Genomic DNA, 15783 nt, shown 5'->3' on the forward strand with positions numbered 1-15783 from the left:
AGAAAGCACAGTGCAAAGATGCCTGAGTAATAATTGGTGCAAGTTTGTGGTCACTAGGATGTGTGAAGTGTGGCTCAGTGGCAGCTCTTCCTTACCTGGACTGTGTGCCCCATCCCAGTTCCTATCCTTGCAGCACTGCTCCTTCAGCATTGCCTCACTGTGCCACACTGCTGGACTAGGGCTGGCCCAGCTCCTGGCCAGGTTTGCCACCTCAGAGTCTGATCCTGCCTCACGGCAGTGTGCGTGAGCAGAGTTGCTGCAGGAAGGCACATCTCTGGTAGTACCCTGCTTTTGAGTCTCTTCTGTGAATTCCTCTCTTCCTTCAGGTAGACCTGGCTGAGAGGCTCCATGTTTATGCTGGAGGTGTCTTCCCTGTGTGTCAGCTCTCTGTATCTTCCTCTCTGCTCTTCCTCCTGAGTCTTGTTTCATCTCCCTTCTCCAGAGCACCCATCATCCTCCTGGCCTTAAAACCTTTGGCACCCCATGAGAATGCTCCCAACCCTTGTTGTTCATTCTTCATTTCCATCTTCTCTTCCATTTCTATCCTTCCTGCCCCAAACTCTCCTCACTCCAGCCCTTGTAGACTCTCCACCTCTGAACCCTTCTTCTGTTCCCTGCACCTTTTTGTGATTAATTCACCCCTGTGCTTAGGCTGTCACAGGTCTCATTACAGAAGCTGGGTAATTTTTTCTGACTGCATGAAGGGCTTTACTCCAATTTTACAGGTTTAGATTGAGAGGAGAGCACAGTGTGTCAGATGCATGCCAGAAAATCTGCAGTACATTGTAGAACTTGATCCCTCTGCTCACAGCAAAAACCTGCACTTCGACATGTTCCCATATTAAAAGTTTTGTCTTAATTTCTTGTGCTGCTGAGAAGCATAATCTACTTTTATCATTGTCCATAGCTAAACCATACCTAGCTCTGTGCTCAGTTTTGTAATTGGTTCAAATTTGTTCAATTCTTCATCAGATGGCAGCACTGAGGAGGTACTAAATCACATACCAGCAAGTATTAAACATAAGTTGCAGAGTAACTTCTGTGTAACAGTCAGAGACAACACACGAACCTACTGATGATTTCAGGCCCAGTTAAAGGAAGACCTTTCAGTGTAAGAGACACTGCGTGGCAGCTGTAAATGCCTTTGTATTGTCAGAGCTCTTCTTTCATACAGTTTCTTCGTTCTGCTTTTTAACAATGACCAGATCTCGCATGTCATCTTCTCTCTTTAAATACATGGACTCCTGCAGATCAAGAACTGGTTGAAAGGAAGAAGTCAGAGAGTTGTAGTCAATGGGGCAGAATCTAGTTGGAGGCCTGTGACTAGTGGAGTCCCTCAGGGGTCGGTACTGGGACCGGTGTTGTTCAATATCTTCATCAACGACCTGGATGAGGGCACGGAATGTACCCTCAGCAAGTTTGCTGATGACACCAAGCTGGGAGGAGTGGCTGACACACCAGAAGGCTGTGCTGCCATTCAGAGAGACTTAGACAGGCTGGAGACTTGGGCGGGGAAAAACCTGATGAAGTTTAACAAGAGCAAGTGTAGAGTTTTGCATTTGGGGAAGAAAAACGCCATGCACCAGTACAGGTTGGGGGCTGACCTGCTGGAGAGCAGTGTAGGTGAAAGGGACCTGGGGGTCATGGTAGACAGGAGGATGACCATGAGTCAGCAGTGTGCCCTTGTGGCTAAGAAGGCCAATGGCATCCTGGGGTGTATTAGAAAGGGTGTGGTTAGTAGGTCAAGAGAGGTTCTCCTCCCCCTCTATTCTGCATTGGTGAGGCCACATCTGGAATATTGTGTCCAGTTCTGGGCCCCTCAGTTCAAGAAGGACAGGCAACTGCTGGAAAGAGTCCAGCGCAGAGCCACAAGGATGATTAAGGGAGTGGAACATCTCCCTTATGAGGAAAGGCTGAGGGAGCTGGGTCTCTTTAGTTTGGAGAAAAGGAGACTGAGGGGGGACCTCATCAATGTTTACAAATATGTAAAGGGTGAGTGTCAAGACGATGGAGTTAAGCTTTTTTCGGTGATGACCAGTGATAGGACAAGGAGTAATGGATACAAGTTGGAGCATAGGAGGTTTAAGATGAATATCAGGAAAAATTTTTTTACTGTAAGAGTGACAGAGCACTGGAACAGGCTGCCCAGAGAGGCTGTGGAGTCTCCTTCGCTGGAGACATTCAAAACCCGCCTGGACGCCTTCCTGTGTGATGTACTCTAGGTGACCCTGCTCTGGCAGGGGGGTTGGACTAGATGATCTTTCAAGGTCCCTTCCAACCCCTAGGATTCTATGATTCTATGATTAACTCAGAAGACACAGTTAGATCTGATGCTACTTGTTTTGCAGAGAAAATAGATTAAGTGCAAATTACACTTTGGGTAGATTGCAAATGAAAGAAAACAAAAGAGCAGAGCAGGATCTTCTCAAAAGGGACTGGTTTGAATCTGACCAGTTGTATTTTGGACCCAATAGTACACCAGACTATCAACAGCACAGTGAAGCTGACAATCTAGGTTCATAAGGTCATTCAGACTGGAAGGAACTTCAAAAGATCTGTGGTCCCACCTCTTCCTCAGCAGGCTCAGCTGAGAGCTTGGGGCTTTGTCCGGTTGGGTCTTGAAAACCAACAAGGACAGAGACCGCACAACCCCCTGGACCACTAGAGGTAGTGCCAATTTTCACTGGGAAAAATGTTTCCTTACATCCAGTTTGAACTTCTTACGTTTTAACTCTTTTTTGTTGTGTCTTGTACTCCCACCATGCCCTACTGTTGAGAGAGCTCAGCTTCATTTTCTTGCTGACCTCCTTTTATGTGCTGGGGTCTGCTGTTAGGTTCCTCTCAAAAGCTGTCTCTCAGCTCCCCCAGGGTGAGTACTCAGGTTCTGAGGGACACTCTGCTGCGCTTGAGTTTATCATCATCTTTCCTTTATTGTGGGATCCAAAACTGGACATGATATTCTAGATGAAGTCTAATGAGTGCCAAGAAAAGGAGGGATGATCAGTTCCCTCCATCTCCTGGTCACACAGCCTGGGATGTTGTTGGCTGTCTTTGCTGCCAGGGTACTCTGCTGGTTCACACTCAGCTCTGTCTGACAGACACACTCGGGGGCTTTTCAGCAAAGCTGCTGCCCCCCACCCCAGTAAAGTCCCAGCCATCACTGCTGCAGGGGGCTTGTCCTTCCCAGGTGCAGGACTTTGCACCTGTACCTGTTGACTTTCCTGAGTTTCCTGTCAGCACATTCCTCTAGCCTGTCTAGGAACCCCTGGGTGGCAGCCCCTTCATCAAGTGTAACAACTGGCTCTGCCATTATGCAAGTGCTTTGAATTACCAAATTGTCAACAGAGGAAAGCACAAAAAGCAAATTGCCCCACCCCCCTTCCCATTTTTAATCTCTTCCATTTGCCAAATACTTCGAGATCTACTTGTAGCAGTAAAGCAGGAAAAAAAAATAAATGTGTAGGCTAAAGTATGGTGCTTAAATTTATAGCATAATCCTAAATTTGTGATAGCCCAGCTGCTTTTTTGTCTTAATGGAAATGGAAATGGAAAAATGCATGATCTGGGATCGCAATATTGGAGGATTTAGAGCTGGAAAATACCTGACAGGTCATATAGTTCATATCTAATGCAGGATTTCTCTGACCACTACATTTTCGAATGTGTTGTCCGTGTGCAGAAACATCAAGTACTGGGCTTTCCTTCACTCCTGTGGAGGGTAACTGCATCTCACCATGAAGAAGACATTTTTCATTATACTCAATGTGTTTCTTTTCTTGATTTTTTCCCCCAGTTCCTAATTATCACTTATGTCATCCCTGAGCATCCCTGCCGTTGGTTTTTGATGTGGTAAATCTTGTAAAATCGTGTACTTAGCTGGGATGGTTCTTCTATATAATTCATTGCTGGTCAGTTGAATTTTTGCCATTAGATGTCACTGCATGTACAGCAGACTATTTTTAAAAGACTTGGGTTTTATTTAGCCTCCCATAAAAATGGAGGAGGGAATTGGGACATGTCGGGGAGAGTCTGGTAGTATGCCTTGAGAAAACTACTTCTTAAATAGTATATTGGATATGCCTTTACTAAAAGCAGCACAGAAGGAAACATAAGATTTTTGACTTAACTCCAACAACCAACAGATGATGCTGCGACCTTAAGCATATATAAATATGTTTAGCAGCTGCTGTGTAACATATTTATAAGTGTTTAGTGACCTGGAGGTTAATCAAAATGAGTTTGGTGATCTCAGCTCGGTTCTTAATGGACTCCACTTCGTATTATAGCACTGATGCAGCACAATTTGTCACAGTCGGCAGTCTTTACTCAAAGGAGGCCCACTGTGGAGTGAGAATTAAAGGCTGAAGTAATACCTGATTATTTCTCCCTGAAGAAACTTTTCCCTTCCAAGCCATCATAGAGCAGAATAGTATGTGGAGGAGCTCTGTGCTGCAAACTGGATGCAGTCTCTGGATAAAATAACGTTTATTCTGACAGGATGTCACCTCTCAGTGCTACTAAATTAGCTCATGTGTGCTGCAGTCAGTGCTTTGGTAGGGGGCTGGGGAAGGACAGGGATCTGTCTGAGGTGGTGCTGAGCCTTTTCACATGCTGGGCTGGAGAGCTGTGTCCATTCCAAGTGTGGAATTACATGGGAGGATGAAAGGGAAAGGTATTGCCTTGCCAGATGAGATTTTGTAATTACGTTCTGCTAGTCAGGTCTTTCTGGGTACAGAAGAAATTTTTTTAGACTTTGGTGGTTTTCTTGCTGGCCGAAGCTGGTATACCTGGCCAAAGCTGGTATATTTCTTTTATTTAATTTCCTCTCTCCATCTAAACTGGAAAAAGTTTCCTACTTTTTGATTTAAAGCTGTTGTACAGCAGTATGCTTTCATTAACTGCAATTGAGATTGATGTCCATAGTGGGTAATGTGGAATAGGTTGTACCTCAACTTGAGACAATGAGCTACCCCACAGCTTAGAAGTTATACATGCTGTAGAAAGTAATAGTATTGAAATATTAGTGAGTCAAGAACAATTTCAGCTTACCTGCAAGTTGCGCATCTCCTGTGTGTTTTCAAAGCAAAAGAAGAATGTTAAGAGAGAGATACACCTGTAGAGACTTCTGTCTTTTCCAGAATCCCAGCCTTCCTCCATAAAGAACCTTTCAAAATCTGTTACTTTTTTTTTAAGGTGTAAAAATGCACTTACACAATTTATTAATCTTGACGAGTAATTTTACCCAGTAACAGAAAGAATTAACTTAACCAGCTTAGAAATAACTGCATTTGATGAAAATCAGCAATTTTCAGCTAAAAAGGGAGGATGGTGTTGTTTAAGATACAGTATTTACATAAGAAAAGCTTGATTGTGTGACTGAAATCTTTTAAAGTTATTGCCAAATGGTCCTACTATTCTCTTTTTCCTTTGTAATTTTTCCCTTGGAGCATTGCACCACTGTGCATTTTAAATCTTTTCCCCCCACTACTCATTGCAAGCTTCATCAGGGAAATGACATTGTATGGCAGTTGTCTCCTTCATATCAAAAGAAAGCCTTTGCCTCTTTGCAAGAGTGAAGAAAAGTTTGGCTTCAGACAGCAAAGGACAAAACTGAATTGGAAAAAGATGCTTTATTTAGATAACACATTCTCTTTTCCTTTGAAAAAATTCACTTTACAATGTGTCAAGAAAAATTAGGCCAAAGATTGCTTTAATGGTCTTTCTCCTGTGCCTCCTAAAAAAAAAACAAAACACTTTCTACCAATTGCATTGAGAATCTGCCATGAGTTTGGGGAAGACTAGAAGCCAGTGAAGTTATTCAGGGTTTTTGTTTAGGGGATTGTCTGTTTTGTTTGAATGCTGCATAATAATGAAAAATAGAATTTATATCTAAACTCCGTCATGCTACCAGAACATGCAGCTTTCCCTGCCTGTAGAATAAAATTAAATGCTTTGTTTTTTATGAGAAAAAAAAGCAGACAGGTACCAAAGCTTCGTAAAGGGGTGGTTGCTTCCTTTCTTGTTTCCTTTATTTGGAAAAACAGCGTGAATTTACAGAGGGCACATTAGAGAAAAAGGTCTGAGTTTTGTGTTTTCCTATGAAGGCTGTGAATATACAAATAAGTATATTTTTACATGTGTTTATTCAAATATATTATTTTTTTTAATATACAAGTCTAGATCCCTATACTTATCATAATATGTGGAGTCTTCTGCTATACCAAGAAAAGGTAGATGGTGTTATGGATTAAAAGAATAAGAAGTTATTTTTTAAGTTGGATCAAGCATTACATTGGAATATTCTGCTTACTGGGATTGGATTATTTTCTTCCTTGTGCCTCAATTTATCTGTAGAATTGGCTAAATCAGGTACAAAGCATACTTAGATACTTTTTGGAACTTAAGAGTAGATAAGGCTTAGACTTCAAAAATACTTGGTCTGAAGATCTTCACATCTGAAGTTGCTGAGAAGAAGGACTTCATTCAAGGCAGTTTTTCAGACAAACTGAAGTCTGTTATGAAAGCATTGTACAGATACGTGATTGCTTTTTTAAACCAGAGTAGTTCTGCTGAGATACCTTGTTTCAACAAATTGTAATATGTACATGGTTTCTTGAAAGACTCCGTATAGATGTCAGGTACAACAAGGTGAGCATTTTATCCAATGCTACAGTCACACCTCTGGTCACTTTGGTCACTTTAATGGTGTTTGCTGAATGACTATGACTTTGGGCCCTAGATCAACACTGACAATGAGAACATCTGTTCTGATTTAAAAAAAACAAAACAAAACAACAAACAACCTGTTTTGAGGAAGAAGAGAACAGGAAGGTACTTGTATATGATTTCATTGGGAGTTGTGTGAATGCCACTTCTGGGCATGAGTTATGCTCAGGCTAAATGTTCATGTGCAATTGAATTTCTCCTTTGCACCCTGGGACTAGAAGTGCTTTATGGGAAAAAAAGTTGTATGCAATAGCATCAGATACAGAAATCTAAAAGAAATTCCATGGTACACATTTTTCTTCTGATCATTTCACTGTTTCTTAAGCCACAGCAGGCAAGCATGTCCATTACAATGGTCAAAATGTAATTCACTGGAATTTTTTTATGTCAACTTTAGGTTCTAATTTTGAGTTCTGATCACATTGCTGTTTACTCTTAGGATAAATGAGTTGTATTTTTCTGCTGCTTTGTTGTGATGTGTAAAGACACTGTATACATCTCTTGAAATTTATGTTCAGTCCAATTCTGTCTCAGATATACGGTAACTAATTCAAGACTAATAGCTCCCCTTGTAGGTAAAATGAACTAATCGCGTGCCTTCTTCTTCGCTATTTGCAAACAATAGGAGATGTACTCTGTGACAAACCACAGCATCTTCAGCAATGAGGTAGGTAATGAGACATTGTGTGTGTGCTTTTGCTTCTCCTAGGCAAGGCAATTTTCCTGCCATGAATCAGAGCGGTATTATGGGATCCAGCTCCCCCTACACTCAGCCGATGAACAACAGCTCTGGCTTGATGAACCCACAGGCTCCTCCTTACAGCATGGCATCTAACATGGTGAACAGTTCAACAGGTAATGGTGGGTAACCTTTCAGGAGTGGCCTTCCTCCATAAATCTGCTTAATGGTACTAGCCCTGGGCTGGTGGCAGAGGGATGGTCTTCATTCAGTTCACCCCTGTTGGGTAGTTTTGAGTGATTCCAAATTAGGCTAAGGTATTCACATTTTTTGTACAGTAACTCAAACATTTTTCTTTAAGTCCTTTTGCACAGCTTGTAGATGGGTACAATGACCCAGTTTGACATAAGTTTCAACTGGCAAATATATGTATATTTGTGTATGTGTCTGCAAGAGGAGGAAGGAGAACAACCTCATCTTTTACAAGGGTACTATTGCTTTTCAGTGCCTTACTGCCCAAGATTGTAATTTCAGATATTTAATGTGGTACTGGTTTAAAAAAAGAGATATGCACCTGCTCTGACTTGGAAGATGCTGTAAGTTGAGTGCTTAAAATAATTATTCTATTCTGAAAATGTAGGCCCTATTTACTGTTTCCAAAATTCATATAGCCATATATAGGATTTCTTCATTTACTTATTTAAATATCAGTACATGAAGTTTAATCATAGATTCCTTTAGCAAAAAAAAAAAAGAAAGGGTATTCAACGTAGCTGCTGGATTTATCCTTCATATCATGACTTGTGAATTTAGAATAATTTGCAGCTTTGTGTGTGACTGTGAAGACAGGTGAATGTAATTCTGTGCAAGTGTGCTTGTCCATATTCAGCTTGAACTCCTAACAATTATCTTCCATCAAGATAATACTTCAGTAAAGATCAATTCTTTGATTGGGGTGAGTTTGAATGGAGTTTCAATGACCCTGAAGTGGATTCTCCCAAATACTTATGCCAGTCATGGGGGTTCTGTGCATGCTTTACTGATTGCATTAGCCCTGTTTTTTTAAATTGTGGGGATTTTGAAGTTTTCTGAAAGCTGAATAAGTTGTGCTGAGATTATTATTTATTATTAGTGGGTTTTGTCTCTACTTTTGTTTGTTTTATTAGAAATGCCTAACTATTTAAATCGTGTCTTACCAAGAGCCTGTGTGGCAGTATCTTCCTCTCTGCCCTGCTTAGCTTTTTTCATTCCTTCATCTTTTGCCTCCTTCCCAGTCTCTCCTCTCTGCAAATGTTGTATGTCCCTGCTTCTTAAGCTGAAAATGACCACTGAGTTTCAAGTGTCTCGTATGTCCAGAGGGTTTCTTTCCTACATATAGTTGCTCCTTAACAGTGTCTTATTTTTCAAGAATATTCTGTTACTGGTTTTGGTTAGCAAAAGCAGCAGAAAGGAAGCTGTTAATCAGTAAGATTTTTTAAAAAAAGAAAAGAAAGAAAGGGAAAAAAAAAAAAAAAAAGGTTTTTTCCAGTGCTGGCTTGGAAGCCATTGGTTAGTCCGGACAGCAGACTTCACTGGATGAAGAGGGAAAAGCTATTGAAAAGACCATTAGATAATAGCTTGCTTTTCTCCCACCAGAGCTGTCCCAGGTAATATTATGTTTTGTTTGTGTAGTTATGTGTTTTGTCTGGCTTGCTGAAATAAAATTACTTCTGAGCATTGAAACTGTGCTATAAATTCTGTTTTGCTATTAGCAGAAGTAATTTTTCCCCCTTTTCCTTTGGCCCCCAGAGCTGCAAAAATAACCAACAGCAAACAGATGGCAGAGTGCCCTGCCTAAGAAGATTTATGTATTCCTAAGGAATAACCAGTTTAAAGGAAGATTCACAGAGGGTTTTTTGTTCAGATAATTCAGCCATTCGTTATTTCATACAGTGGAAATCTGTTCAATGCAAGGCCATTTATCCTAGCAGTCTTTTGTATGGGGTAGTCATACTCTTTTTATTGTGTTACACATTCTGAAATATTGGATTTTTAATAATTTAAACATTTATCAGGGTTTTTTCTGCCAGTGCATTTGTGAGGTTTTCTTTTGTTCCAGTTTTATTAATTCAAAGATTACCCAATGGAAAGGAAGTGTGAGATGAACTAGAGGAGTTCAGTGCACCTCTTTTTCCCTCTGTGTGTGAGCAGACATGCATCTAGATTGCACTGTATTGCTCTACACAGCCAGCCTCTGAGAGCAAACAGGCAGTGTTGGTACGGGGGAGCAAAAAGAGAAAATTAGGTGTGAATATACTGCTGGGGCACATGCACTGGAAGTGTTGCATTTCCCCCTATCCTGACTCCTTCTGCTTGGGTCAAATAAATGAAGGGCTGAGCTTAAGACAAGTGTAAATATGGTACTGAAAATGATAATGTCTTGAGCTAGGGGAGCACTTCAGGGGCAGCTCTGGCCCTGCATTTGATGAGGTGGAGAACTTGCAGGTAATTGCTGCTTACAGGCTTGAAACTGGCATTTTGCGTGACACAAAGCAAAGACCAGTTGAGCTGTCTGGCTCTTGAGCCTTTTTCCCCCTAGTGTAAAGTCACACATCTGTCAGGTGAAACAGGGCTCAGTCCATGTATAGGGCCAAACCCAAATGCAGCCCAGTGGCTGCTGATAGAGTAAAGTGTTGGGCTTTGGTGAACTTGCTCACATGCACTGACCATGAACAACAGAGGCTAATGAAAATCTAAGGTAAGCCATAGGGAAAAGTTGGTTTCTTAGTTGTCTGGGTTTTGAAGAGTACAGTTGTGTTGCCTGTTGTGAGGGAGGAGGGTGGGTTTTGGTTATATTCATTTTAATAAAATGTGCTTTTAGGTTTTACTCTAAAATACAGGAAAATTAGTGATGGTGTTTGGAATTGTTTTCATACAGTTTTGGAGCTTCAGTATAGTGAAGTATAGCACTGGTTTTGGCACACATTTTTATTAGTATTTATAACTCCGTACTACCAGTAGGTCCTTTTTGTTCTGTATTCTTTTTAATTAATGTCACAATTGAAAAGAAAATAATGTTCCACTTCTGCATCCTGGTACTTCATCAGTGACTGTGGATCAAACAACAGATCTCCAGCTTCTGCTGGTGTAGAGCAGTTCAGGAACATGGAAATTATGAGATCAAAGCAGATGGATCCTTCTGATAGAATATCCCATGTGACAGAGTATCCCATCCATAACAATACCAAAAGCTTCAAGAAGAAATGCTAGAATCCCTTCACAAACTGCCATTCAGAAAAACTGTATAACCTCCACTGTCGTTTTGTTATATGGGTTCACATTTCCCACATATGTTTTAGATTTTTTTCCCCTTATTTTTCAAATACAGGCTTTAAACATATGTATATAATAAAAAGAAACTTACAAAAGCCAACATAAATAAAATAATGATTTCATGCTGTGAGCCTTGTTAATTCTAGTGAAAATTATCTTTAAAAATAAGTAAGTTTGTATCTCACAGATTTCCATGTTGTGCTTGCACAGAAACTGACAGTCATACTCTCTGCTACCTCTGGAGATTAACGAAACAATAAAAAGGCATTGATCTCCTTGCTGCCACAGGATCCTTTCCTAATTTCACTACCTCTGTCCTACAGAAACCTTCCATTTTCTCTGTGTTATTATTACCAACAAATTTTTAACATTGTAATACTTCACATAAAACATGAAGTTCTAGGATAAGTTATTTGCCCTAAAGGAATTAAAATGATGCTCTTAAAAATAACATGAAAAATAGATACAATGCTTACCTTTTCATATATATTATATGTTTCATATATATTTGACATGTTTATTTGGGTGAACCTCTGATAGAGCAAACAATCATATTTGTGAATGCAAAACATTTTTTTAGAAATCTTAATAGGTTTTTTCTGTTTTGCAGCTTGGTTACATTTTTAGTTTTCTGAAAAATGGAAGCCTCCAATTATGTCACTTTTTTCCCCTCTCTAACGCATATCTTTATATGAGCTATTACATAATGCACATTTCAATAAACTTTCTGGGAGGTGTCAGCAGTTGGCCACAGCTGGAGTATGTCATCACCTGTACTGCAAACAAGCAATGACCATAATCCAATGGTCGTTGTGTGCCAGCTCCTGGCACAGAGGTGCCTCCGTCCCAGACCACATACACTTGTCATCCCATGGATGATAATTGGTAGGCAGAAAGGAGGTGCAGCACTGAGGTCCTTGGTGGCCTGCTTGTCCTGGCCAGATAAGGTGCCTGATTGCCCTGGGCTGTGCTTTTCCCCAGAGGGGGATGGTCATTTGTGGCAGGACATTCGGCAAGGCTGTTGTCCCTCTTCTGTTTTCCCTTCAAGCATAAAAGCAGTAGGGATCCTCTTGCCAACTCCATATGAGTCACAAATCTGCTGCTTTTTCTTTTTCTGTTTTTTCTCTTTGTTGGTTGTTTTTATTCAGAGGGAGAGGGCTCTGGGTGGAAGAAAGAAAGGAATGTCTTACAAAGGATGTAAAATTCTGTTTTGTGGAGTGTGATTTGTTATTGCACTAGCAATAAAGAGAAAAACAATGTTTGTGTATTGCTGCTCCTACAGTATTTCATCATCTTCTGGGACTGACAGAGCAGCCTTTAGCAAAAAAAAGAATACTTTGCTGCAGTTTTACTCATGTCAATATCTGCCTTTGAGTACATTAAATTCAGTGTGGAACAGTTAATTCAGGACCTTGACCTATACTTGCTTTTTGAAATCATTCTAGCTCTTAAATTCTTATAATAAGCCAGAGGCTAGTACTTGAAACCTATTCACAGTACGCTAGAATGCTTTTTGAGTCAAGATTTCCCTGTTATCCTCCTCTCTTAAATGTTTTATCCTTTAGTCTGCACTTCACACACAGAATTATTAGTACCTGTGTAGAAAGAGACTGTGTCTTGTTTTAGCAGTTTTGTGACAATAACAGTATTTCAGTGCTCAGAAAAGGGTCAAAACAATATTCTGGCTGTACTGCTCAGCTGAAAAAAAAAAAAAAAAGTCAAGGAATGTCTGTTTGCAAATTGCTGGAGAGTCTGTTTGCAAGAAGTTATGAAACAGTGTTTCAACAGCGGATAGAAAAGTAGCTGTGGAAACACCTTAGGTGAAAGGTATGGAGAACCCAGACAACCTTGCCATTTGCTGGTAAAATCCTTGCAGTTCTCTTCTAGGTAGGAAGAAAGGTTGTAGATGAAGTAAGTCATTTAGAACAAGAAGTGAAACTGAATTTGGAAACTATTATTTTTGTCATAGTTGTATCTAACTCCTTTTAAGGTTGCATATGTCACCAAAAAATATTCAAAAGCCAAAATGAATTGGGTATTTTTACATTTCAATACATTATTAATGCAGTCAGAATATGTGTGGTAAATTGCAGGCTGGAGTTACTTGCCCTTTATATGACATGCTAACTTAAAACTTCTCTGGAAAAAAAAAAAAAAAAAGTTATAAAGGAATTATGATAGAAACAGGACTACCAGGAGTGGGAACAATTATTGTATTCTCTGTAAGAGAAATACGATGTGCCACCCTAGGTAAGTGAGATATCAGCAGAGGATTTAGCTATGCAGAATTTTGGTGAAGATGCCATTGTTAACTTTGCTTTGTTTGACCTCTCTAAAATTGCTTTAGAAGGGAAGTGTCATCTTTGGTTGCTTTGAAACCAAACCTAAGACTTCTTTTGTAGCGCTTTCACAGCATGAGATATGTTAAAATGGATTTTGTTTGACAGATCTGCATCCCAGTTCAAAACCAGACTGTGGTATACATTTTACCATTTAGTACGTATTTTAATCTCTAAAATAAAAACAACCTTTTTTTAACTGTAGATTTCAAAACTAAAATGTGTTTCACTGCCGTCCTTCACTTCATAATGGCCACAGAGTATAAGGGCAAAATGCATACATATTAATGCTTAGTGGATGCTGGCTTCCCAGTATCATATTGCTTGGCTGTTTTGTTGAGGTTTCACACACACACATAAAAATAACAGCATTTTTAGCTGATCCAAATAGATTTTTCTCTGCAGCTGCATCACTTGAAAAAGGCTTTTTGTTCCAATTCTTGAAGTCTTAAGCATTGCAAGTAATTTTTAATTATTTTTTTAAAAATCTCAATTATGATTTATGTGTTGTGATGACTTTAAGGGCTTGATTGGGCTACAAATGTGCTTAGAAAAAAAAACAAGAAAATGTGCCCATGAAAAACACCAGCAGTTGAATATTGAGAATATTGAGCATACAGTTGTAAACTCACATGGCACATTGCTGGGTAGGTTTTTTTGGCAGACCCATAGTCTCAACCTGCAGTGATGCTAAAGATATTAGCAAATTAGCACTGCAAAGCTTGCCAGCGTATTCACCAGAGTCCTGCTCATGCTCTCACTGCTGTAATTAAAACTAATTATTTTCTAAAACATAGTAATACATGAATATGTGCAATAATCATTTTGTAGTGGGCAATCTGTGAAGTATTTTTTAAAGCTTCTTTTCCCTCTCCTGTCTTTGGCTTGCTATGCTGTGTGCCTGCTGCCTAGTGCATGCCAGCATTGTCATGTTGCAGAGAGACACACTAGTCTGGTAATGATCATATATCTATATATATATATAGATTTTTATTTTTTTTTTTAAACAATGATGCTTTGCTGATTCTTCTGCTGATTTGTAAGTTTGGGTTATGTATTATTTCCTTTTTATTGCCTTGTAGGTTTTCCCATGTTTTTCTTGTCTTAGATCCTCTAGATTCTTTGAAAGAAGGAAAATGAGGTGGCAGTAAAAAGGGAGAGGAGGGGAAGATAATCCAGTCTTTTGCAAATGTTGTACACATGATTTTCTGCAGGGAAAGAACCACTTGGTTTCTTGATGTTGTTCTCTGGTTATTTGCATTGATTCAGTGTCATGGCACCTCCTAGCATCTGCTCTGCCCAGTATTTTCTGTCTGTTTATCTGAATGTTTCTTCTTGCATCTTTTTGGAAATCTAGGAACCCAGCAGCTCTGCAGCAATAATGCTATCCTTAGCACTTGCATCTTCAAATAAACATCTCCCTTAAACTCCTCAAAACCCTTGGGAAGCAACTGCTTGCCATTATCAGAGAAGGACATTTGTGCCTTCATTGTAGTCCCACCTCATTTTGGCAGGAGGGGAAGAACTCAAGTGCCAGTTCTCCAGCAGAGCAGAGTTTACAGCTTGTGATTCTGTAGTTAAGGCTCACAGCGGCTGAGCCATTCATACCCAAGTCGGTGGGGGCAGGAATTGTCTGCGGGACACCAGCCTTCATACAGATGTAATTGGGAAATTCAGCCTTTTTTCTCGGATAGCAAATGCACATTATTTTAATTCACATTTGTCTGTTGCTAAAGGGAAGGTGCAGTAGTTATTAAAATAGACTGTTGTTCTGCTAAAATGTGGTGGTCAGATGTAAACACGGTTGAAGATGACCAGCAGCATGAAAAAGGCTTTTACTCTGTAAAGTGTTTGTTGTTGTTGCGTGGTGCTTGTGTTCTCCCCTCCTTCATTTTCTTTTCTTTCCCCACTTCAACTGAAGAGGTTTCCAGGTTTCCGGGTGCTTGAATAACAGGACAGAGGTGGGATAGCCTCTGCTTCACGTGTCGCCATGGTCTTGCAGCAGGAAGTGTGTGTTTTCCTACAAAGCCAAACAATGCTTAACTGTTTCTCCTGTTTTCGATCAGCACCTATGGGTCTTGCAGATATGATGACACCCGGTGAGTCCAAACTACCCCTTCCTCTCAAAACAGATGGCAAAGAAGAAGGACCTCCCCAACCTGAGAGCAAGTCAAAGGTATTTACCACCTCTGCACGTGGTGTTGGTTCAGCCCGCAGAAGTCTGCTGTTGTGTCTTTCATCTTCTGGTTTTGGCCTACCCACTTCTGTTCTTTCCTGCATGCCTTTCCATTCACGTGCAATCTCTTTGTTTTGTTTCTTTTTTTTTTTCTTTTTCTTTTTTTTTTTTTCTTTTTTCTTTCATTGTGTGGATCTGAAAGTTACTAGTTCTTACGGCATTTTAACTTGCGGGGGCAAAGCAACCCAAGCCAAAACTTGCGTGGGGATTCGGCTGTGCCAGGTGGGTGGGAAAGAAGGGTCTTGCCTGGTTTCAATACTTGCAGCCATTTTTCTCTGCCTTCAGTTATAGCTTCCTGTTTTGGCCACCTCAGCAGCAGCAACATACTTTTAATATTTTGCTTTTCCACCTTATTTGATAAAATAAGGTGAACAGCTTGTTTTTTTTCTTTCTTTCATAAGGGGAAACCCATGCTTAGCATTCCATGTGAGCTTGAAATAAGCATGGTGGCTTAGTGACTTTAGCCAAGCATCCAGCAAACTTTCCAAATT

The 15783-nt window shown here is 40.1% G+C and overlaps 1 protein-coding gene across 6 annotated transcripts in view; it reads left to right on the forward strand.

Moving 5' to 3' along the window:
• LOC127383389 (sorting nexin-9-like) overlaps positions 1–15783 on the forward strand; it is a 625662-nt gene that overhangs the window by 281730 nt on the left and 328149 nt on the right. For 5 of the 6 annotated variants that reach the window (XM_051616250.1, XM_051616254.1, XM_051616253.1 and 2 more), the window contains 2 exons: positions 7436–7581; positions 15123–15232. The exons of the other annotated variant lie outside the window; for it this stretch is intronic. In XM_051616250.1, coding sequence (XP_051472210.1) covers positions 7436–7581; positions 15123–15232 — 256 coding nt within the window. The remainder of the gene's footprint in view (positions 1–7435; positions 7582–15122; positions 15233–15783) is intronic. 6 annotated transcript variants of the gene reach the window in all.

The sequence above is a fragment of the Apus apus genome, chromosome 3 (genome assembly GCF_020740795.1).
Source record: "Apus apus isolate bApuApu2 chromosome 3, bApuApu2.pri.cur, whole genome shotgun sequence".
Taxonomy (NCBI): Eukaryota; Metazoa; Chordata; class Aves; order Apodiformes; family Apodidae; genus Apus; species Apus apus.